The sequence below is a fragment of the Balearica regulorum genome, chromosome 2 (genome assembly GCF_011004875.1).
Source record: "Balearica regulorum gibbericeps isolate bBalReg1 chromosome 2, bBalReg1.pri, whole genome shotgun sequence".
NCBI classification, from domain to species: domain Eukaryota; kingdom Metazoa; phylum Chordata; class Aves; order Gruiformes; family Gruidae; genus Balearica; species Balearica regulorum.
In genome coordinates, this window is record NC_046185.1 from 57,943,565 (window position 1) to 57,966,494 (window position 22,930).

Here is a 22,930-nt window from a genome sequence, read left to right on the forward strand (position 1 = left end):
TGGTATTGAGACAAGATCTATCGTCTCTGATTTATACATCAACTCCAGAAGGAATGCTTCTGCAAGAAAAACACTGATTCACTCTGTCTTGTGAGGTTTGTGATGGAGTCGTATTTGTGCACAAATACTTTTGGAATCATAGAATCATAGAATCTTTAAGGTTGGAAGAGACCTCTAAGTCATCAAGTCCAACCATCCACACCTGTCGCTTCTGTCCACACCCCTAACCAAAGCTCTTTCCGTGCCAGCTGTAGTTGAGGAGCATTTTTCCCCCGACTTCTGTTGCATTTATCGATCCCGAGCTGTGCAAGCGATTGTGCTGCCCACAGCAGTCTGCTGGCTCTCCCTCAGGCTCCTGCACATTTTCTGCAGGCTTGTTTAACTTGCTGGTGTGTCTGCCTTACTGCGCTCGGAGACCTGGATTTACCCCTCTGCTAACCTTTTACCCTGATGAAAAGTGACTGTTTCCGAGCCTGTTGCATCACACTGTTAAGAAAACGGAAAGAGAACTTTGAAATGGACTTGGAAATACAGGAGTGCTACCTGAACAGCCATGTTAAGGAAAATTGCTCCATGTTTAGGGAGAGTTTCAGCTTGGAGGCATTTTCAGTTTGGGTTTTTTTACCTTCTTTATACATCTCGTGTGCTGCAAGCGTGAGATGAGAGTTGTGTTAATGAGAGGTGCACCAGTTAAAAATACCTCGCTCTGCTTCGGTGTCTGTATTAACTGCAGGGGTAACTGAGTTAAACTTTGCTTAATGAATATTCTCAAGGTGATGAAAATCATCTGACCAAAAGGTTCAGTCTGAGTACAGCTGCTTTCTCACAGTGACTGTAGCTGACTATAAAGATGTACTTTTATATCTTTGTATAAGTTTATGGTGGCTTTTGGTGAGGGAGGCAGTTTTGCAAAAAGGTGATTATTTTTTTTTATAGTTTGTTCAGAATAGTTTTGTTATCAGGCACGCATCATGTCATGCTAAACAGTGATTTTTTAACAATATGCTTGGCCTTGACACCTTGATCATCCGGAAAGAAAAGCTGGATATTCTAACTGTAGATACTGCATTTTGTTTCCCTGTTATAACAATGGAGGTTCAAAAAGGAAATATAGTATAAGTAAATATATACGTAGCGTATTTTCTTTTCATTTCAGTTCGTATCCGTGGGAAAGTGCTATGAGAATTACAAACAGGCTTTTAGGGGTGTATTTTTTCAACTGGTCAATGTGTGTGACCCCTGTGTTGACAGTGAGTCATGTTGCAAGTCAAGAGTTCACTGGTTTTTCATCTTTCCCACTGCAATTAAGTAGATTCCACAGGCACACCCAAGTAAAATTGAGAAAAACTTGCCAGTTGATAAAGAAATCTTGATAATGTGGTAGCAAGATGGGTCAGATGGTGGGATATTCATTGCCAAATACTAAGTAACAATGCAGAAATTCCAGAAAGCTTCTAAGTCATATAGGCAGTCCGGGAAAAATGAGACAGCTGAGCTCACATGAAATCTAAGAAATAGGTGAAAGAGAGAGGAGAACCTCACTATATTAGCTATACATGCAAAATCATATTTTTATGTCCTTAATACTGCCATTCTAACATGTTCTAGGAAAGAATTAAAGCTTGACAAGATTTTTTAAATAATTGGAGAATGTGGTCCCTCCTTTTTTTCTGGCTCCCTTTTCTCATGTCCTTCCCTGCAGTTGTGAGTTTGTGTTTCACCTTACACATCTCACTGAGTTTTGGCGACATAAAGAGTCAGATTGGTTAACCTCCACTTCATACCAGTTTTGCTTTCCGCTTCTTATGCTTTAGTTGCAGTGTTTGAGGGCAACATGTCAGTCCTAAGCTATTTGTGTATATTAACAAGCATTTCTGCTAAGGTTACTGAGACTGTAATTAACATAACATTATGCTAGATTAGTATTATGCTAAATAAAGGCAACCCTTTGCCCCATTTTCTTTTTTTAAACCCCAAAATCTTTTTTATGTCTAAACAACCATAGAATGTTATGACACATGTTTAGTCTTAGGATGTTTTAGTAGACTTCACAAAATTATAGCATTTAACTGCATTTGGACCACTTGTGAGTACTGCATAACGGAAAGCATGGAAGCCATGTATTGAAACAAAGTCTGGGGAAAAAGCTGTTTGACTTGGAAAATGTAACCTCAATCAATGTAAGTAAATCATCAGGCTCATACCTTTACCATTGGACTTTTTACTTTGCAGCAGGAGTCTAAACCAGAAAAGGTAGTATAAAGTGTTATACTAGACAGTATTTTACATATCTAAGTGCATGTTTATTTTTCTTCCAGCTTTTTAGAAAGAATTGACAGCGTCAGCATGGATGACTACACACCCACAGATCAGGTTAGTATGACTAATGGGGTAAGGTCTGAACCAGGATGCCCATTCGCATGATTTCTTTACGTAATTTATTTTAGTCCCAACAGCAGCTGAAATAGGGTATACTGCGTAGTATCAAAATACAGTCTAGCAGTTTAAGTAATGGATATTAAAGAAGAACAGGCTTTTTGCTGGTGCAAGCTTGTCTTTTATTATATGTAGGTCAGTGATTCCTGTAATATGTCTGTTATTTCTTCTTGCTTTCCATTCTGTGTCCGGCAAACAAAGTGAAGGGAACAGAAAATATAAACGTAAAAGCCTACGGTTTCCCTCACCAGCCTTCACTACACAGAAGCAGTGTTTTATTTCAATGGCGGAAGTGATGGAAACCCCGAGGGAGGCTTCCCGTGTCCATCAGAGGCAGAAGCCTGCAGCAGATCTAGTGTCCAAATTCAGGGGAGAACACCAGCAGCAGCGGCAGACCTCATGGGCTTCTCTGCAGGCGTGCAGACACCTTCTTTCCAGCCTGTGCCCATCTCCTGTGGGCAAGACAGTTTCTATTTAAGCCTTATTTTCAGGACAGTACACCTTTTTCCCAAATATCAAGATACATCTTGATAGAATGCTCTAATGACAAACACATTCAGGAAGTTAAGGCTGAAGTGGTGCAGCCTTGATGCAAGAATGGTCTTCGCCATAGTGCATGGCTTTGGCTGCCTTCCCTGAGCTCAGGCTGTGTGGTTTCCTTGGGCAGGTTGTCTCCTTGGCAAACTTGTTCTGAGGTTGTTGTTTTTCAGTGCTGCTGTCATCTAGTAGTCTCAGCCAAGATTGTGGACCACGCCATAAACTGCAAATAGAGGTGGCAGAAGAGAATCCTTGCAATGGATAATTCAGTCTAGCCGTGCAAAGTGTAATAACGAGTGGATGCCCTTGAAAAAATACAATTGCCAAATCTCATTGTGCAATCAGGGACTGAAATTCAGAGAAATGAAGTGACTTGCCAGAGATCACACAAGGAAGTATGCGGAGCAGAGCCTGTTCCTTCAGACCGAGTGTAGGTCTATAACCACAAGCCTGTCCAATTACTCTGACCATATCCTGAAATAGAAGGCAGTGAAAAGTAGTATGCATTGTATTATAAGGTGAAACTTGTATAGTTGACCCAATATAGGATCAATTATTAAAGCCCTCAAGACATTTTCAGACCAAAGCAGTAGCAATGGGGTTTACTCCATCTAGACCTCACAGTCTGATTTTAGCATTGATACCACTCAGCTGGAGAGAGAAGTCAATGAAGCAAAGCCTCTTTTTTGCTCTCATTATTTATGTTAGTGTAGGCCTGTTTGTTCCTGGGAGAACTTTCTCTACCTGGAGCAGTCATTCGTCATCTAGAATTTTGTCCTGATATTTCCTTTGGGAAGAAATGCCCTGTGTCTCCAAAGATCCAAAGAGGCCTTTGGTATTTGGCAGGTGCAAAACTTTTGCTCTAAAGGAGGGATTCTCTTTTGCTTTTGGCTTTTCATCCTGTTATGCTGTACCAGTTGTCCTGCTGAATTAACTGGTAAAAATCACTACTTTCCTTTTTTCCCTTACTTTCTTTAATATTTTTTGCACCATCTCAAAATAATGACTGAGTCCAATAACAAATAAATGTCAGTGAGTGACAGAAAATTACAGTAACATATAAAATAACTAAAATAATTAAATAAGTGGCCTTCAACTGAGTTCATGCAGCTGTCAAAGCAGATGAGGTTTCCCAGCTACCAGAGTACTTGAAGCACTAGATGGTAGGGTAGGGGAAGAAGCTAAACTGCTTGGATTCTGCACCGCTGACTGCCTCCTTCCCTCCCCCCCGCTTTTCGCAGCCGCTGTGTGGCAAAGAGGGCTAAGCTAGACCGAGCGCCCCTTCCCTCACCCCAGGAAGGGAGCGCTCCCCAGGCAGGCAGCTGTGCCGAGAGGTGGCTGCCCAGTGGGGTTCATCCCCATCAGGCAGCCGGCAGCTTTCTCCGGCCTCCGATTTTGTTCTGCACCCACTGCCCAAGCAGCAGTGCTGGATAGTCAAGGTTAAAAATGCTGCTGGTGATGATGATGGCACACGGTGAGCTAGTTGCCTGAGGTATGCATCATAAATTGCTTTTGCCTACTTCCTTTGAGAATCTAGGAATTTAATTTTTTTTTAATTATTAAAAGAATGTTATTTAAGTTGTAAAGTATTGCTAGTTTGAAAAATAAGAAAAAAATGGCAGATTTACGTACAACCTAAATTCTGTTCCCCTGTGCTCTGTAATAGAGCTCTCATTACTCAGTCACAAGCGATTATTTTGATAGGATTCCTGTCTCATTCAGTACAAAAGAGGGCAGAATTAAGGTTGCCTGGGCAACTGTAAATCTAGAGTTTTCTAACATTTGAATACTTGACTCTACGACATGAATAACATATTTTTCTTAGTTTTATGTAACTTCAGAATTCATTATCTACATCACATACAAAATTATATGACCATCAGTAACAGGTTTCAGTGTGCGCTAGGGAGAACATGTCTAGTGTCTCCTGCTTTCCGAGTGTGCACAAGCCATGCAGAGATGATGTTTGTGTATATCCACTGTGTCAGTATGGACAAATATAGTTTTGCTAACAAGTCTGATTGAACTTTAATTAAATGGAACATTTAAGACTTTTCATGGAAAATAATATTCCATGCTTTTAAAAACAAAATGAGGTTAGAGAAAAAACCTTGCTAATGAGCTTCTGTGTTCTCATTTCCAGGACCTATTAAGATGCAGAGTGTTGACATCAGGGATTTTTGAAACAAGATTTCAAGTAGATAAAGTAAATTTCCAGTAAGTCTCTTAGTAATAATTTATGAATATCATACTACTTGTTAACAACTTAATTCAGATGTCTGTGATCATGTAGGCTTGTTATAGTAGGTTTAGGGTGGGAGTTGGGGGGAGGGGTTTGTTTGGTTTGGTTTTTTAGCTCTCTTTCATAAGTCTTAGTAAAATTGCCTTATACTTTGTAAAAAGAGCTGATATTAGTTATATGTATTAGTGATGCTCTATTGTGGGGTTGTCTGTGGCAGTTTTTACTAACCGGTTCATTGGTACAGCACTGTAAACTCATACAGTACTTTTGAGGATAAGATCTCACAGAAGTCAGTGGGAATCTTGCCATGAGTCAGACTTTGTATGGTGGGACGAGGAGAGTTAAATGTCTCCCTTCTAGAGGGCTGCAGGAGTTTTATGCTGTGTATGTGTAAAATACCTGCCATTGGGCTTCCTCCCCTCACTGCTGCCCAGAAAGGTGGCAGCACTGATGGGGCAGAGCTGCCCCCGTGTCCTCCTCCTTACAGACACGCACTCTCCACATCATCCTTCAAAACAGGCCGAAACTTGTCCTTGCTTCTAGTACAGTACGTCCAACGTTAAATGCCACATGCGCTTCTGTGGGCTAGAAAGGCCAACACTTGCCCTGGAAAAAGAGTATATTTCTCATTTTATGGGCTCAGTCGCCTTCTCCTGGCAGAGCAGGGCAGGTGGAGCTGTGCAGCTCTCTGGCATGCAGTGCGGCATCAGCAGATCTCTCTCCCCTTTGGGCAGTGTTTTACTTCTGCTGTCCTTGGGGCTGTCAGAAATTTAAAGTGAACCCTCGTGCTGCATGCTTTGTGTGACTTTCCTAGTACACATAAGTGATATAACATCCTATGGCTTTTTAACAGCATGTTTGATGTAGGTGGCCAGAGAGATGAGAGGAGAAAATGGATCCAATGCTTTAATGGTAAGTAAAAATATTCCATATTTTTATTTTGAACTTATTCTCTGAAGTGTGAGCAACTTAGTGTTCGTGTTCACACATGAATCTAGTGTCCCTAATACAGTGACTAATGTCCAGTGTTACAGATATTTCCTTTGGGTATTTTTGGCAGTTTGGGGCATAATGGCAGTGTTACTCCAAGGAGTGTGTGCTGGGATAATGGTTATGTTCTTTTCTCTCTCCTTTCTTTCTTTTGTGTGCTCTGCCCAGATGTCACGGCTATAATCTTCGTTGTGGCTTGCAGCAGCTACAACATGGTAATAAGGGAAGACAATAACACAAACAGACTACGGGAATCTCTGGACCTTTTCAAAAGTATCTGGAATAATAGGTAAAAACATGCCTCCTTTCCCCCCCCCCCACCCTCCCCAATTCAGCTACGGTTCGACTCCTTACAAAACAGGACTCCCCTTACCATATGCTCAGATTGCTTATTCAGAAGTTGTCCAACTGGGGCCAGGTCACAGAGTGCCCCCACAGCGCGTACCCCTCCCCAGCGGCAGCCATGGCGTTTTGCCGCTGCTGCCAAAACGATGCGGGTCATGGGGACAGCTTGGAAAAGGCAAGCTCCCCATGCCAGCTGCTGTGAAGGAAGCAGGGGAGACCCGTTCCTGGCATCACTGTGCTGCTCGGCCGAGGCTGAGAGCATCCTCCAAATTACATTTCGTCTGCTCCTCAAACACAGTGGCAGGAGCAGCTAGCTGTTGGCATTGCATTCGATTCACCGGCTGGTGCTGCGCTCTGTACCCGCGTGGGCAGCCGCTCTCGTAAGACCCGTCTCTGAGAGCACAGTTTCTCTGCCTTGTGGGATGATATTTCAGATCTAATCTAATTGTAATTGCCGTTAAATTGCCATTCCACCACAGTGCATGTAAATTGTAAATATGTAACCAAATAGCAATCTGAATAGATTCCTGATGGAGAATAAGTAAAAACATCACACAAAATAAGGTAGCAACGTTTTCAGCACATACATATGAGGATGCTCTGCACTGAGAAGTGATTGAAGGTAGAATGAGGAAAAATGTTAAGCGCAAGTCCCAAAAGTACATCGTCACAGTGATGGATAGGTATTAATTGGGGAAGAAAAGATATTATTTTCTTTTAATTCATCAGGTGTCATACAGGCCACCCTAAAACACGGGATATCTGTGTGGATGAACTGTTAGTTAAGGCAGAGCAGTCTGAGGGAAGGCAGCTTTCCAGCCTTTTTCTTTCACTTCAGCAGAACCAAACAAAGTAGACAGTAATGTCTGGGTTTGGACTATGGTGCTTTTAGGAAATGTCATCATTTTCCCAACTCAACAGCAAAAGGATAATTTAGAAAACAATATTTGAAGACTGCTCCCTTCAGTAATGCCTGCTGTGGTTTTTATAAATGTATTTACAGATCCTATAAATATATCCACCAGCACAGGTGCAGCCCAATCGAAACAATAATTTAGGTCATCTTTTTTTTCCTGTTGAAGCATGTTCCACTCTACTTCACTCTCTGTCCACATAGGGACAGCCAGAAAATTTTCTATTGAAGTGATATGTTTTCCTTGATTAACATGTGAGAGATAACACAAACATTTGTTTTGGTTTTTGACAGGTGGTTACGGACCATTTCTATCATTTTGTTCTTGAATAAACAGGACATGCTGGCTGAAAAAGTCTTGGCAGGGAAATCAAAAATCGAAGATTACTTTCCTGAATACGCGCATTATACTGTACCTGAGGATGGTAAGGTTTTTCACCATGCAGCGGTTGGACCTGCTGGCATAGCCCAGCCCACAGTTCCTCTCTCTGTGTCTCTCTGTTAGGGATTCGTTAGATTTATTTTGCGGCCATTCCACATCCTCCAACACTGTAAACTTCAGCCTTTGCAAATACTGACGGGAAGCCCAGCAGACCAGCAAAGGAACTTTAGTGGAGGAAAACCATATCAATAAATACAAAGAGAGTTGTGACAGTGGAGCGATTAGCATGGGTTTGGTTTCTTATCATTTCAAGAAGTACAGTGATTCCTGCACTGCAATAACATATTACATAAGTAAACTCTCATATTATGCCAGTTTTATGCCAGGCAGAAGGCTTCCAAATATCTCAGGTCTGTGGCTAGCAAAAGCGGTAAAACTTGTCCTTTCTGACTGCTAGCCTCTGCCTTACCCGAGTGATGCCCCCGGCGTAGTGCTTGCAGTGACCAGGAGAAGGAAAGGGCTTTCCTTCTCCACTAACCATCAACAACAGCCTGGGTTATAGAAGTGGAGAGGGTAATAAGCTATTTTCAGCTTTCATTTAGGTCTGGAATTTCAGGAGCATGATGCTGAGTTTCAAGTCGAGAGGATAAAGAAACTGTCCTAAAATCTGAGTTAACCTGGCACCAGTTTAATAATGCTAAGAGCTGTCAGAATAAATCTTCTGTCACTGTCACCCACATTTCCCTCTCCCAAACATACACCACATATATAGAGTTTGGGTAAATTTTCAACGTTTTTTAATAGTAAGCCAGCTGTCAGAATGAAGTAGCTTTTGGTGTTTCTCAGCGGGGTTTCACAGCGGATATCCAGAGTTACCCAGAATATTCACACGTGAAGCAGTTCTCTATTTTTAACCTGTTGTTATTTATTTATTCTTTAATTTCAGCTGACATTATTTAAGGACAGCAGCACTGAACTCTAAGACGCTGCTGATTGTGCTGCTGCTCGATGTTTACCCCTACCACTATAAATAAGAGTAAAAAATATGTTTCCATATTCTGATAAGTTCTACCCTTTACCATATTATGTTCAGAAGCATCTGATTTGGTGTGTTGTTAGATGAGGAGAAATCACACTGAAGGGAAATTAATAGGTTATCTCTTCACTGTATTGGTTTTTACACTTAGAGTAAATATAGTTGTTACATGGCCTAGATAGAGATGACTTCATCTGCCAACAAACAGTACTGACCAATGAGTCTCCTGCTCAACAAGAATTTAATCTAAGGCCCCTTGATGGGCAGTGTATCTTAAGTATTCTGCTGACTCGAGGCCTAGAAATAATATATATAGAAAGACCTTCTGATGCTATCATTTTTTTCAAGTGTAATCTTGGACTAAACCATTTTTAAACCCAAATTCCTGCCTGCAGAAGCTTTATTCAAGAGATGCTGTTCTGATGCAGAAACTGAACAGCTCAGCTGCTTTTTCTAGTCATATTTTCTGATAAAAGTTAAACCCTAACTCCCACATGGTTTATATCTATGTGAACAAACCTGTGTGTGTGAGTAAGCCTCTTCATGATATGATATGAGCAATGACATTGTTGCAACAATTTCAGCAGTTTTCAGGTCCCTAAAAGGCACAGAAGTTTACTTCAGATTTTACAGTACCTTTCTATTTTAGAATTACCTATCGGGAATCTCCTGTGGGTATTTAATATTTTAATTTCTGTATCAAAGGACTACTTCCTCCTTGTGAAACCTTTATTATGTAAAGTAGATGTTTGTTTGCTTTTCATGTTTCTGATGTCATTTGTTTTTAATTGAACAGCAACACCAGATGCAGGAGAAGACCCCAAAGTCACAAGAGCCAAGTTCTTCATCCGGGATGAGTTTTTAGTGAGTAATTTTGATCTTATGTGTGATTCTATCATAAGAAATACTGGCAGATGGCATATCTTATTTAGGGAAAACTGATGGGTTTTTGCAGAAAGCTAGAAGAAGAGGAGAACGACTGGCAATTCCCTAATTCTCTTCAGCCGCCCATCTTGCAGAACCTTCCCTATTGCTTGCACATTTTTATGCCCATTTTATATATGTCACCCGCCCTGCAAAGTATCACACAACAAGTAAAAAATATGAGCTGAAAAAAGGTCGTGTGCCTTCCTGCTTGATTCCAGGTTCGATGTGGGTGCGGCGACCCTCGCTCTTTGTGCAGGGCTTAGATGCCAGGCACCGTTTCTTTCCATTGCCAATTAACTACTAGGTTTTCTGTGGTTGTCTATCTATCTGTAAGATGCTACTGGCTGATGCCTTGAATGTTCATTTTGTGTATCAGTCCAGTCCATGTTTAAGCAAACAGGCTTTTTTAATCTTGCATTCCTCCCAGGGCTTTGGCAGTGGTCAGCCAGCAAGAATGAACAAAAAGGCGATTTTATCCTTAAATAGATTTCTTTTGTGCCAGGTAGGAGGTTTGCCTCACCCTAGGACTGGTATCATGGCCCTCCTGAGGAATCATAAGAAAGTTTCCTTGCCTGGTCACAGTTATTCTTGTAATTAAGTTTTCCTCCAAAGCTGGAGCTGAAGAGGTGTTGTCCGCGTTTCGCAGATAGAAGCAGTTATCAGGCACACAATCCCAGCCCAGCACTGCCATCAGAAACAGGGGCTTAATCCAATCTTCCCTCATACCGAGTTGTTCCAACAGTGCAAAGCAGTAGCAGAGATCAGAACCAAAGCTCAGTGCTCTCTGCATCCTGCCCTTCTGGTAGAAACTCTATGGTGGTGTTCAAGAGAACAAATTTAATGATTAGAATTAAGAATTTTAAAGTCATTATGCATTTACAAGTATTGTTAGGATTTACAGCTGTTGATGCAACAAGGAAGAAAGAAGCAATTACCTGTGTTCACACTTTAGGGATTTCCATTCACCACCTTAACCTTCCAGCTTATGAGGAAAAACATCAGAGTGCACTGTATTAACATAAGAGTTACTGAAAAAAAAAAAAAAGCCCACTTAAAGCCAAATCTCTCTTGCATTAATGCTGAAATGCTGTGAAGCAGGTGATGGTGCCCAGTTTGGAAGGAGGGTCCAAGACAACCAAATTGGAAATACTAGCGTGAAACTCCCCACCTTTATCTATTATTTCCATTATTTGAAAAAAACACTGCATCAAGGACAAGGTCCTTACCTGCCATGACTCATTGGCGTTAGAGAAGAGGCCACCTACAAAGCGAGTAAGGAAGGGAGGGGGCATAGGCCATGTTTTTTTCAACGTAAAGAAACAGAGGGATGTAGTTATTTGAACAGTCACTTGAAATTTTTGGGCTGTTTGAAAAGAAAGCCTTGCGAGCGAGGTGCTTCTACTCCCATAAATGCTCTGAACAGCCTGCACCTGCCTTGAGTAATGGAGGCCGCGCACAGGCCCAGCAGGGACGATGGGGTGGGGGAAGGACAAGCAGAAACGGTGGCTTCCAGTTTCGTAGGGTCAGGCATGAAAGGCTGAGGCTTCGGGGCAGGGGGGCAAAGGGGACAGGAGGGGACAGGGGAGATAAGCTTGGCATACAGACTGGGCAGGGGTCCGACGTCCTTAGCCAGGTGCAAGGAAGAAAAGGTGCGTATTTTCTACCTACAGCCTTCTAGGCTCTGCTTTATACATTTCTTTCCGAGTCTTTTCATTTAGGACCTTTTCCTTGTCCCTCTGTGTTTTCAGACACAAGTCAGAGAAATCTGGTTTTATTCATTTATAAGCTTTATTACAATTTGTATCATGGTAGCGGGTCTGCATAAGGCGTGGCTATGCGTGAACATCACCACTGTGGCGCTGCACCCCTTAAAACTCTTCCTGGCTGTAGGCACTGGTAGTGGCAAATTCAAAGCATGTAATTCGAAGAATGTTAGAAGGAGGTTAACTATACAAACACATTTCCAACAACTGTTGCTACACAGTAGTATGTGAGTATTAGCAAGGTAAAATACATCAGCTCCCGATGCCTGTGGTGTCTGAGGGCTTGGATGGCAGGCCTGGCTGCTCGGCACCATTGGTTTTTCACGGGGGGAGCTGTGGGTGAGGGCTGGCAGGACATTTCTTGTAGGAAATTCTCCTTCCTTCAGCTCGGGCACGTCCTTTCTCCTCCCAAGCTCTTCATGGAGGTAGCGTGCTCGTGTGCTCCTTGTTCAGGCTACTCCCCAGCCCCATTTTGGTGTTTTGGACACAGGGCTCTCCATCTGCTGATGTTTTGTTTTAATACATCCCCAGTGTATAGGTAGCCCTGGTTCAAACAGAGGCACCAGCCCCTCTGGTTCGTGCTGGTTTTTTAAAATCTGAATCTGGGAGGTGAAGGAGCTGCTGTTCAAACCCACAGACTGGGCTCCCTCGAGTTGTGCATTTGGCTCCTCGCTGAAAATTGTCGTCCTGAGCCCCACAGTATAGGGACGCCAGTATTATTACTCCTGCTTGTGTTACAGGAAAGTAAATGTTCTTTCACTGCTCTCCCAGGGGATATTATTTTTCCCCTCTGAACTGGTGCTAAGTAACACACTACTAGTCAAAATGAGTTTTGAGTAGGCATGAAAATACTGCATTTATCCGAAAATGAGAGAACTACAGAGCTGTCAGGAGACAAAGGAAAAAAAAAAAAAAAACACCAAAACACAACTAACATTTTGAAAATACATCCTTTGACAAGCCTTATATGTAACCAGGTGTCACCAGAACATTGTGGGCAGCTTACTACCATAGACATTAGCAGAATCAGTGCATGGCAAACATAAGCAAACACCTAGTGGAAGAACACTCATTTTACCAAAACACAAGCAAAAGATTGCACACTGGGTCAGTAGGACGGTGTGCTCCCTACTGCCAGCATCTGTGGGGCCCTGAAAGTGTTTGAACGTTGTCCCTCGCTGACAGCATGTAACATTTGGTCCTGGAAAGAGCACATCAGAGTGGGAGCCTGAGCCCCCTCTCGCATCCTCACAGTACGTAACTGCTGTGTGCAGAGCATATGGAGACATTAATGCGCTTGTTACAGTGTACTGAGCTCATGCTGCGCGAAGGAAGTGCACTGGAAGGAATGAGGGCAAGGTGGCAATAGCAGCTGCAGGCTGCACATATGGACGTAGGTCTCGGTGCAGAGCAAAAGAGCCACGGAGCCCTGCAACAGGCCACAGCTGAACTCTTCTGAGGCCTGTGAGGTAAGAATGAGCAAGTGCCACAGTAGTTAGAAGGCAGACCGGACTATCTTCTGAGGAACACTATTTTTTTTTTTTAGGTCCAATTAAAAATAAAATGTTTAGTAACTGGTCTCTCCTTGCTGCATCTGAGTTGGCAGCATTATACCACTGTCATAGAACAACAGATCTGCGGGGGCAGGGGGGGAAATGTAAAGCAGCTATTGTATCAAAAATGGAAAGGCTATTGCATTTTTTGCTGGTTTAAAATTAGTACCACGTTGAATGTCCGTGCACACCACTGTCCTTTCAGTCCTTGGGTTCCTAAGGGTCTGATTCCCCCAGATTTTGCAAAACAAAGATCTCCCCAAATCCTTCTGGAAGATTTTGCAGGTAGACAAATACAATCTACATTTTAATTGAGGTTCAGCATTTTGCCACCATTGTGGTACTTCGTAAAACTTTTTTTTTTCTTGTTTCATTATTGTACTTCATGCTTCAGCTATGGTCTGAACAACTTACCCATCAATTGAATACGTTATTGAATTACTATTTTTTGTGAGGGTAAGCCTTGAACTATTGTTCAAGTGAGTGTAGCTTACTAACAAAAAAGTAATTTTTAGTATACATATGGAACACCCCTTGTTTAATTAGACTTGAATATCTAATGTTACCTAAAGTACCTGCAAAAATCTGCAATTTGTTGATCTAATTATGTAAATCATGGTTTCTAAATGTCTGTAGTTTTGTATATCTGTAGCTGCAGGTATTTAAAAGGTGAATCCTCCATGTAAAATAAATCACTGTATTAAAAATATATAGTGTAGCCAGAGAGAGAGAGAAAACATTGTCTTTTGTTGTTCAGCCAGTATAATTTGTAATAAAATTTGGTAAAGATTTATAAAAATAATTAGCCCAAGAACTGACCATAGAATCATAGAATCTTCTGCTTTCATGACATCTTCTGCTTTCATGACATTCCATATATATTTTTCAAGATAATGATCTAGAATGGATTTGTATTTATCAGTCCAACAGTAATACAGAAAAAATTAAGAATTTTTTTTAAAATATTTTTTTAAGATCCTGGGGAATTTTAGCAAGATAACCACAGGTGAAGTGATGCTGGAGCTTAAGTTAGCAACCTAAAAAATTGTGCAATAGCCTTGTTAAAATTTAATTCTGCATTGTCTAAGGTTTACTGGATTTGTGCATGTTTTATTACTCTGTGGGACCTTGGCCACTGGTGACAATTCCAGTGTTCTGGTCTCAGTAATGATATCAAGTCTTCAGCTGGCTTAATAGTGCTCTGAGTAAAGGTAACTTGAGGGGCTGCGAGAAGCAGCAGCAGTGGGATGCTGTTCTCTGCCACCACTGGCTTCACGACTGGGAGGTTTTCAGTTTTGTGTTGCTGATTTAAAACAAGAGTTCAAAAATTTGCCACATGATGGCACTAAAAAAGAAGAGAAAACAAAATCCTGGGACAGATGCATGGCAGACTGCAGTGCTGCATGCCGCACCGATTAGCTGCACAGAGATCTGCAAACAATAACAGCTCATGCAAATGACAATAGCAGCAACGGCTCTTACAACGTACTCATATACTGACCCCATAGTGTTATCCATAACTATTTTTCATCTTTGTTTCAATTTAGTGGTTCACGTTGGACTAGACCACAGACCTTCCTTCTTTTTACTTATTTATTTCAATGATCTATATAGAGAATTTCCCAGGTTTCTTGGTGCTCCATGTTTATAGACCACCGAGATGTGAAACTTCCCGTGGCACGGCACCTGACCCTTTTTTTCCCCCCCTCTTTTCCCACAGAGGATAAGTACGGCGAGCGGAGACGGCAGGCATTATTGCTACCCACACTTTACGTGTGCAGTGGACACAGAAAATATCCGCAGAGTGTTCAACGACTGTCGAGACATCATTCAAAGGATGCACCTCCGCCAGTACGAACTCTTGTGAGGGGGATCACCGTGGAACCTGTGGTTTTAAATTCTTTGCTCCTTACTCTTTCTCTTGATACTACCCCACACAGGGTGGAAGAATATACTATAGAAATGTCAGTCTCTTCACTTTGTTTACTTTAATTATTTAACCTTAAAGCTGATTTGAAGCAAGTTTGGTTTGGTTTTCCTTCATGCTTTTTGGGACTATTTTTGTGCTTTATTTTGACATGCCACTTCTTCGTCATTCCACTAAGCCCTTCGGCTACCTCTGTTCCCTTAGGTTTTGTTTTTCCAACTGAACGTGACCTGCTAAATTTTTTCCAGCAGGTTAACGTCAGTTCAAACTGGTATGTCAGCTGGATGACACTGAAGTCATAGCTATCCCTCTGTGTGGGTTTCCTTTTTAACATGACATTGAAGAGTACTTGATGGGTGAAAAAAAAAAAGATTAATGCACTTTGTATCAGGTTATTAAATACTGTTGAGGAAGTAGACACACAATGTAGCAGCACCACAATATTTATTACTCTGTCACAGTTTTTAGCATTTCTGAGTTGCAGGTCAACTGATACAGTGACCTCCTCTTTTAAGCCGTTACTGGCACAGGAAGTAGAGTAGATTATGAGAGGAATAGTGAAGACAAAGCAATTTTGCTGGGGTTCTGGAGCCAAGTGTCTCTGCACACCTCAGGCATTTGAATTACAGCTACTTTTCAGCCTGTTGCATCTAGGCAGAAAATTGACCACCCTCACTTACGTTATTTGTGCTGTCCACAAATGATCCTTTTAGTTCAGATCATTCTTGGACAACAGTCCTCTCCCTATATATATTTTTTGTTTTACTGCTGGTTTATTATATTGTACAGACTGTAAAATGTAATATTATTTTGTACAACTTTATTGAAGAAAAATACTTGTAGAAGATCTTTGTGCCTTGATTATGGCTGTACCTGTAAAATGAGCTAAGATGTAAGTATGTTTTTGATTGCGCTGTACAGCTTGATGTCAACCTTACCTGCAGCAGTGACTGGAGGTAAGAACTTTATCTGTAGAGTTTAGGGGTTTTTTTCTGGTTTATATAAAAATGCTCTTTAGTATAAAAATTATAAATTATGCAAATTAACCACTTACCTTTCCAAGTAAGGTATTACAGTCACCGGATGTTGCAGCAAACATGCCTTTCTCTTTTGAAGTCTCAGCTTTAAAACATTGGAATTCATTCAAGCGTCCAAATTGCAACCTGGTGTTGTTTTAATGGGAACCAAGGATTTTTTTTTTTTTTCCTTTATATTTAGAAAATATGTTTGGTAATTCTTTGGTCATTCATAGAACTTCACAATTGCACAGACCGATTGTGAATGTGTAAAGCACCATTATATAGAGCTCTTCAATCTTTGTACCAACAGCGGCTTTCATTGTGCAAGTAAATAGCGAGAAAGAAGAAAAAAAAAAGAAAAAAAAAAGGTGTATAAACCCTTGTGTCTGGCCTAAGAGAATTACAAGATGACATTTTTATTTCTCTTTTAATAAAGAGACACATTAGAAAATTGTTTTATTTTAAATATTGTAGAATCAAAATGTGTGAATATTTCTCAAACTTGAATAATTTATGCAAATGACATTCTCAAAACAAGTTGTGGTACAGTACAATATATAAAAAGCAAGAATTGCTGTAGCAATAAGGCATGTCCTTTTTAGTAACTATAACACTGCTTTATATTTTATACATAGGTGTTTTATGTCTGTGACTATATACTTTTCCTGTGTCCAAGATAACCTGTACAAATGTCTAAAATTACAGTTGCAATAACAGAAACCTAGAGAAGTGTTAGACTACATTACTTTATAGAGTGTTTTACCACACTTTGGACCATTCCCCCTCACTTCCTTTTAAATTTAGGGAGAGATTCAGAGCTAACACATTCCCCACATGGGCATATAAATCAGCAGGTTCGATTAACTTTTTACTATAAGCATCGTTAGTAGTTATAAATCCCAATCATTTTTTTAAATTCAGACGACAGATGACAACTTGTTTCTATTTGATGATAAACAATCTCAGTTTAGATACTATACTATGACAACTTCCTCTTCCCAGAAACATGTATACCTTGCTATCTGCATGTTCAATTTAGTCATCAGATACTTCCCAAAAAGTGAAAGGCTGGCTGGAATAAGCCAATAATAAATAAAATTCCCAAACGCAAAGATTCTCTCACTCCCTATGCCAAAGAAAGTAATAGCACGACTGACAAAAGTTAGTCTTTTCTTTACAACAGCCCCAGCCCAGCAGTTCAGGTTAGAGCTCCCAGCCTCTGCATGAACATCAGCAGGAAAACTGGTCCTGGTGTGAAATAGTCCCTCTGGTTTTTTTCGGGGCGGGTGGGGAGCAGCAGTAGGTTTGTCACACCTTCCCTCCTACACAGCGTGCGAAGATGCTGAGCTCAGATTTTACCTTCCCCATGCTGCCATCCAGGCTGGGCGGGGCGGGGGACATGACCGTGACCCAGCTCTGCAGCATGGCTTGCGGCCTCTACCTCCCCATGGAGGGGACAGTGCCATTCAAAATGTGACTCTACCATAAAGTTACCAGAACTTGGCAGCCCTGACGCGCATTCCTATCCCTATCTGTCCGTAGACGGAGGGCCAAGGCATAGGATAATGTTACTGCAGCTGTATTTGACCTTCCTTCTTGCAGAAGATCGGCAACTGGAGGGCCCCTCACCACACAGATCTCTGGGATGCAATAGGGCCCTCTTTTTTTAAGCTCATCATAGCACATCTTTTTAAAAACAGCAGCTTGAGGTGTCACCCTAATTTTTTTTTTTAAGCAGGTTTCAAGTGTGTATCAGCAAACTGGATCCACAAGCTTCTTCCCATTGTTGTCTGGTAGACGATAACTGCCAATTGTAGTCAGCTAACAATTTAACGTGTCAGGAACTGGAAGATTCCTTCTCCCGAACCACAGTCCCTCACATACAACCTCCTAAAAAGGTTACGGAAACCCACATCTCTCAGTGCTGATGAATCTAGTTTCTGCCTGACCCTAACAAAAAGAAGTATGACATTAGAAGGGCCATGCAGCAATAAAACAGAGAAACCTTTCCAGTTTGCAGGACTGAGCCTCCACCAGGGTAAGACACTAGTGCAGAGAAGTGATGAGGCTATAGGATTTACATAATGTACAGTTACACTTTTAATATACATATTTGATACAAAAATTATAGCAGGAAAAGGACTCATTTGATTGTAGAATACAGTATTTTTGTACAGCATGAAACGTTCATTTCAGTTAATTATTTATCCTGTAGTAGTCATATCAGCTGTATAGGACTTCTATGGTATGTGTAAATGCAACCTGCCTTCAGACTAGCAATCAAATTAGGTCATTTGCTGGCATGAATATAGTCTGATGTTTGACTGTTCTCAGCTTTGGTATTTCAGTGACTGAATGCAGATGTCTGGCTCTTCATACTGCTTTATGCTTACTGATTAAACGCTGAGCAAAATAAAATGGAGTGAGAAGCTGAAAATGAGCTAGTATCAGGATTACGAGCAGAGCACCTGCTGCACAGTATATAGCAAAGACTCTGCTCTCATACGGAAGGAAGCATTTGTGGAGGGAGAAGTCAGTTGGTGTTATGCTGCCCTGGAAAAGAAATGAAGACTGTCACTTCGCTGTTGCAGTGGGTTCTGAATCAGGAGTAAACATCATGGCTGTCAGATCTCCGATTTCTAAATTCTGTGTTGGGTGGCAAGGGTTGGGGCCAGTTTCCTAGTACCAGTGCCTTCTCCAGGGGGCTGAAGAGTCCGTACCTTGCGGTGCTGGGCAATAACTGGAACATTCACCAGGCCAACATTAGCCCAGAGGCCAACCTTCCTTGTATTCCATCTAGCATAAATAGAGAGCTGGGCTCCTCATCTGATCTGCCTTTGAGAGAAGCCCAACTTCAGATGCTGTAAATCCACCTGGAAGGAGCCTTCCCAGGCTGAAGTTAGGTTTCTTTAATGCGCCCCTTCCTCCCCGCAAACCCTCTTCCTACCCAGTACATGCTGCAAAAAACACGTTGGCTAATCCAAATTCCGAACAACAAAGAACTTCATTGGGTTTTGGCTTGACTTTGCAGTTCAAATTAAAGATTACAACGGACCGAGGCCGAGTTAAAACAGTAGTGAAGATGATGCAACTTTACTTAGCCAACCTCTTGTTTTGCAGTGAAGATGCACTGTCTGGCGTGTGCAAAGAGCGCGTGTAGTTTGAAGGCAGCTACTCTCAGGAATAAGGAATAAACAGAACTACTTTCAACAGGAAATATTAACACTTGCATAAAATGAATTTAAAAGTTTGGGATTATCCGTGTATTAAAGCAGCCTAAACTCAACAGCAGTAGAAATACATGAGGGATTCCCCTCCTCTCCCCCTCCCAAGTCACAGACTACTCCGTGAACAGATTGTAGGTTTTGCTTCTTACTCCAAGTTTCTAGGAGTTGTTTTATTTTTGAACTGGGGAACTAATTGATTTACCTCTAAAGATATAACCAAGCACTGGAACTGCCTGTGAGAGCATAGCCAACACACTGTATAAAATGTGAATTGGAACCGAGGAGGCGGACTATTATTGGCACATGACAAATGTTTTCGCTGTGTGAAGCGGTTAATGCACAAGTCTGAAAACCACGATCACCGTGCAAAAGAGTTTGAGGTGGATACGGTCTTGTTTTCGTAGTTGGTAAATCAACCAAGTCAAACTAGTCTTTCTACTGTTCAGTGCACAATACTGATTATTTTTACAAGTCAATAGTTTACAATGCACCCTCTTTATAAGAAAATGTTCGATGCTTGTACCCAGACACTAATTAGATCTTTAGGAGCATTGCTTTGTACCACATAGAACATGTGGCTCCCACAGATGGACTTTATAAAGTGGATGCAGTGTACTGAGTGGGCCGGGTGGGTAGGCAATTTTTTTATTTTTTTGTTTTTACAGGTAGAATCAGTTTTCAAATATAGCTGACTGCCATGTTGATTTATTTATGAAAGTTACCTGACAAAAATAAAAAAAATTAAAACTTACCATGATGAAACTAGGGTTGTTTATATTCCTCCAACTGAATGACGGCACACTGATTTCTGGAATTTTCCCCGCGTGCAGCACTTCACAAGCACTATGTGTATGTCCACTGAGAATCAAACGCGGATGAAACCACCATATCAGCTAGAATACAAAATGAGAAAGCACAAGAATTAAGTCATAACTAAATAGAAATTAAGCTTAAGACCCTTTTTTTTCTTCTGACAGAATGAAATTATGGGAATTCTAATATCCTCACAAAGCGTTTTGTGTTAACTTCTGTTTTCCAATGAGATGTGTCAATGCTGTGATATTAATCATACCAGTTTGTCCCTCATCCCAAAAACTGGCATTTTTTTTGGCCGTACAGATGAGAAAAACAAAGACAGTACCATGCTGTTGACATCACAAACAGAAAAACTATGGGTTCAGGAAAGCAATGCTGGTTTTTTGTCTAAGGGAGAATCTTGCACTGCCAATCCCAAGTGAAGGCATGTATGCAGAAGGACACAAATACTGCCCATTAGATTTTCTGGGAGTATTTTCTTGTAGTTACTACTTCAGCAAAAGCAGTGCTTTCAAAGCGTTGGAAAATACTGGCTTTCTACAAGGTTTGTCAATAACCTACACGGTACATAAAGTACCAAATGCTAAAGAGGAGGTAACGGCACTGCAGCAGACTTCAGCGCGCCAAGACTTAGGGGCTGTACCTGGGAAGCCCAGCAGAACCAAGATCGTGCTCACCGTGATCCCAGGGGAGCAGCTTGCACAAGCCACCTTTCAAAGGCCTCACTAAAGCAAGAACAGCGGTGGTCTGTTTGTCTCGGCTAATAACCTTTCCAAAATGTTTTAATCTACATGTATCTACACTCCTGCCCCCCACCCACCCTCCAATACTCAAGTACCTAATGTATCAAACCTTTTGCGATGCTTCTTGAGACAGTACGTCATACTTTTCTTTAAATGGGATGTTCTTCTCCTCTGGAGGAGCAGAATCTTCTCCACTGCATTCAGCATCACTTTTCCGATAGAGAGGGTAATGCTGGGAGACATTCAAAGCAAGGATCACTTGTTAACGATCCAGCCTCTCTGGAACAGTAATAAATACACTAAAAACACGTCAACACATTGCCTCACCCCAGCTCCAACACACCTGTAAAAGGATGGGTTCTGAAGCTGGGAGCTTTTCCACATCACTGCACCTTTTGTTGGAATGATTCGGTTTCTGTGAATAAAACCAAACCATACATACTGACTTCACCACAGGGTAGGGAAGGGAATTAAACAATAGCTAGGGTTTGAAGGGTCGGAGGGTTTTTGTTGTTTTGTTTTTTGTGAAAAGCAGTATCACATCAGAGTAGTGTCTAAATCCTGTCCACTGTATAAACTTTTAAGAGCCTCTTCAGTGGATGGAAGGGGAAATGCTTTAATTGCCCTTTCTGTATATGCTGTGACTACAGTTGCCCTCTCTCTGAATGCAGAAAGTAACAGCAGAATCTCACTGCACAAACAAGGCAAGAGAGATTCAGGGCAGCCCAAGCGAGTGAGCAGTTAGAATCTAACAGTTTTTCCCCTGGGAGCTGGTTTCCCAATTGACTGCCAGCCCAGTCAGTTGTGCTGCCTACCGTGCGTCCGGTTGGCCTATGAAAAAGGGAAGAGGAATGAAAAAGAAGCAGCAACTGGATTTGATGACAAAAATACTACAATTAAAACATTACCAGGTTATCTGCAGTAGAATCAGAAAACTAGAACAGGCTAGCTTGAAGAACACGAAACAGAACAATATGCACAAACACAAATGCAGTAATTATGTATCTGGAGTCAAAGGGAGGGTTACGGAACTTCTGTTATTTCTTGGAACACAGGAAATGACACTCTCTGTTGGCAGCACTGACAAGTAAGTTTAACACCATTAACACAGAGCGACACAGTTAATAGTTAAGTAAAAATGATAACAGGCAAATGAGGAGAAGAAAGATTTGCTAACAAGTTGCAGTATGAATTGGAAGCAGATTTTTTTCGGGAACATCTTAGTTACATCCTGACTATTGCTGCAGCATCAGTATTCCCATTGCGGCAGCCGAGTTGCTGGCTGTAATCAGATCTTTAATGAACTCTTACCTGCTGGGAGCAATTCAGCTTGTGAGAAAGCGCCACAAGCTTTGCCTCTGAGGTACGGCAGACAGCACAGCCATCGCCATCCATAGCCACACTGTTCACTAGGACAAAGCTGGAAAATACCAGGGAGCAGGCAAAGAGAAGGGGAGTGGGGAGGACAGGAAAGTATTTGCTATTCATGCACGTGCATGGGATAAATTTTATTTTATAAAATGCAAGTGTTTCAAAGTTGGACACAGCTCAACACAACAGCAGAACATAACAGCTTCCAAAATCACATGCTAGAAATCTTCTTTTGGGTATCCATATTGTAGCTGTTTCTCTACCTGGTAGGCTGCTTTATAATCAGCTGTTAATTAGGTTGCACAATATACTGTATACTATGCTTCATGTTTACACTTCAAGATTTTTTTTATATTATAACAGATACTGAAGTGGTATTCTAGTGGAATATTAGAAGCCCACTAAGCTGAATTCTGAGGGTTGTTTCTCTCCCCACACACGTTTTAGACCTCGGAGATGTAATTTTAGACATTTGATTCCTTCAGAACAACTGAAAAGCAAAACAGCACTGCATTTGCTGGCTACCCTGAACAAACTTAGTTGCAGTCTTTCACACAGAAACCAGGATTTTATTTGTAATAGAAAAAGATTTGCCTGTAGACTTCAAATCAACTTTGAACTTCTGCCACAAGATTCATACCGGTTTAGTCACTCATTCAGGACTCAAGATAGATTCTCAGTTCAATTCAGTATGTTTTACAGA

The 22,930-nt window shown here is 41.4% G+C and overlaps 2 protein-coding genes across 9 annotated transcripts in view; one reads left to right on the forward strand and one right to left on the reverse strand.

The window, feature by feature from the left end:
• The window catches only part of GNAL (G protein subunit alpha L), a 211,814-nt gene extending 196,668 nt beyond the window's left edge, over positions 1–15,146 (forward strand). For all 5 annotated transcript variants that reach the window (XM_075744484.1, XM_075744485.1, XM_075744486.1 and 2 more), the window contains 7 exons: positions 2,319–2,373; positions 5,117–5,190; positions 6,069–6,127; positions 6,374–6,494; positions 7,758–7,888; positions 9,678–9,745; positions 14,845–15,146. In XM_075744484.1, coding sequence (XP_075600599.1) covers positions 2,319–2,373; positions 5,117–5,190; positions 6,069–6,127; positions 6,374–6,494; positions 7,758–7,888; positions 9,678–9,745; positions 14,845–14,991 — 655 coding nt within the window. In that variant the 3' untranslated portion in view covers positions 14,992–15,146. The remainder of the gene's footprint in view (positions 1–2,318; positions 2,374–5,116; positions 5,191–6,068; positions 6,128–6,373; positions 6,495–7,757; positions 7,889–9,677; positions 9,746–14,844) is intronic.
• Positions 15,147–16,483: 1,337 nt separating this feature from the next.
• Positions 16,484–22,930, reverse strand: part of MPPE1 (metallophosphoesterase 1) — a 34,191-nt gene continuing 27,744 nt past the window's right edge. For 3 of the 4 annotated variants that reach the window (XM_075744491.1, XM_075744493.1, XM_075744492.1), the window contains exons 6-10: positions 22,168–22,276; positions 21,200–21,271; positions 20,966–21,088; positions 20,050–20,190; positions 16,484–18,623 (exon numbers count right to left, since the gene is read on the reverse strand). In XM_075744491.1, the coding sequence (XP_075600606.1) occupies positions 18,444–18,623; positions 20,050–20,190; positions 20,966–21,088; positions 21,200–21,271; positions 22,168–22,276 (625 nt within the window). In that variant the 3' untranslated portion in view covers positions 16,484–18,443. Of the gene's footprint in view, positions 18,906–20,049; positions 20,191–20,965; positions 21,089–21,199; positions 21,272–22,167; positions 22,277–22,930 lie in introns of all 4 variants that reach the window. The other variant, XM_075744494.1, reaches the window with a different exon arrangement.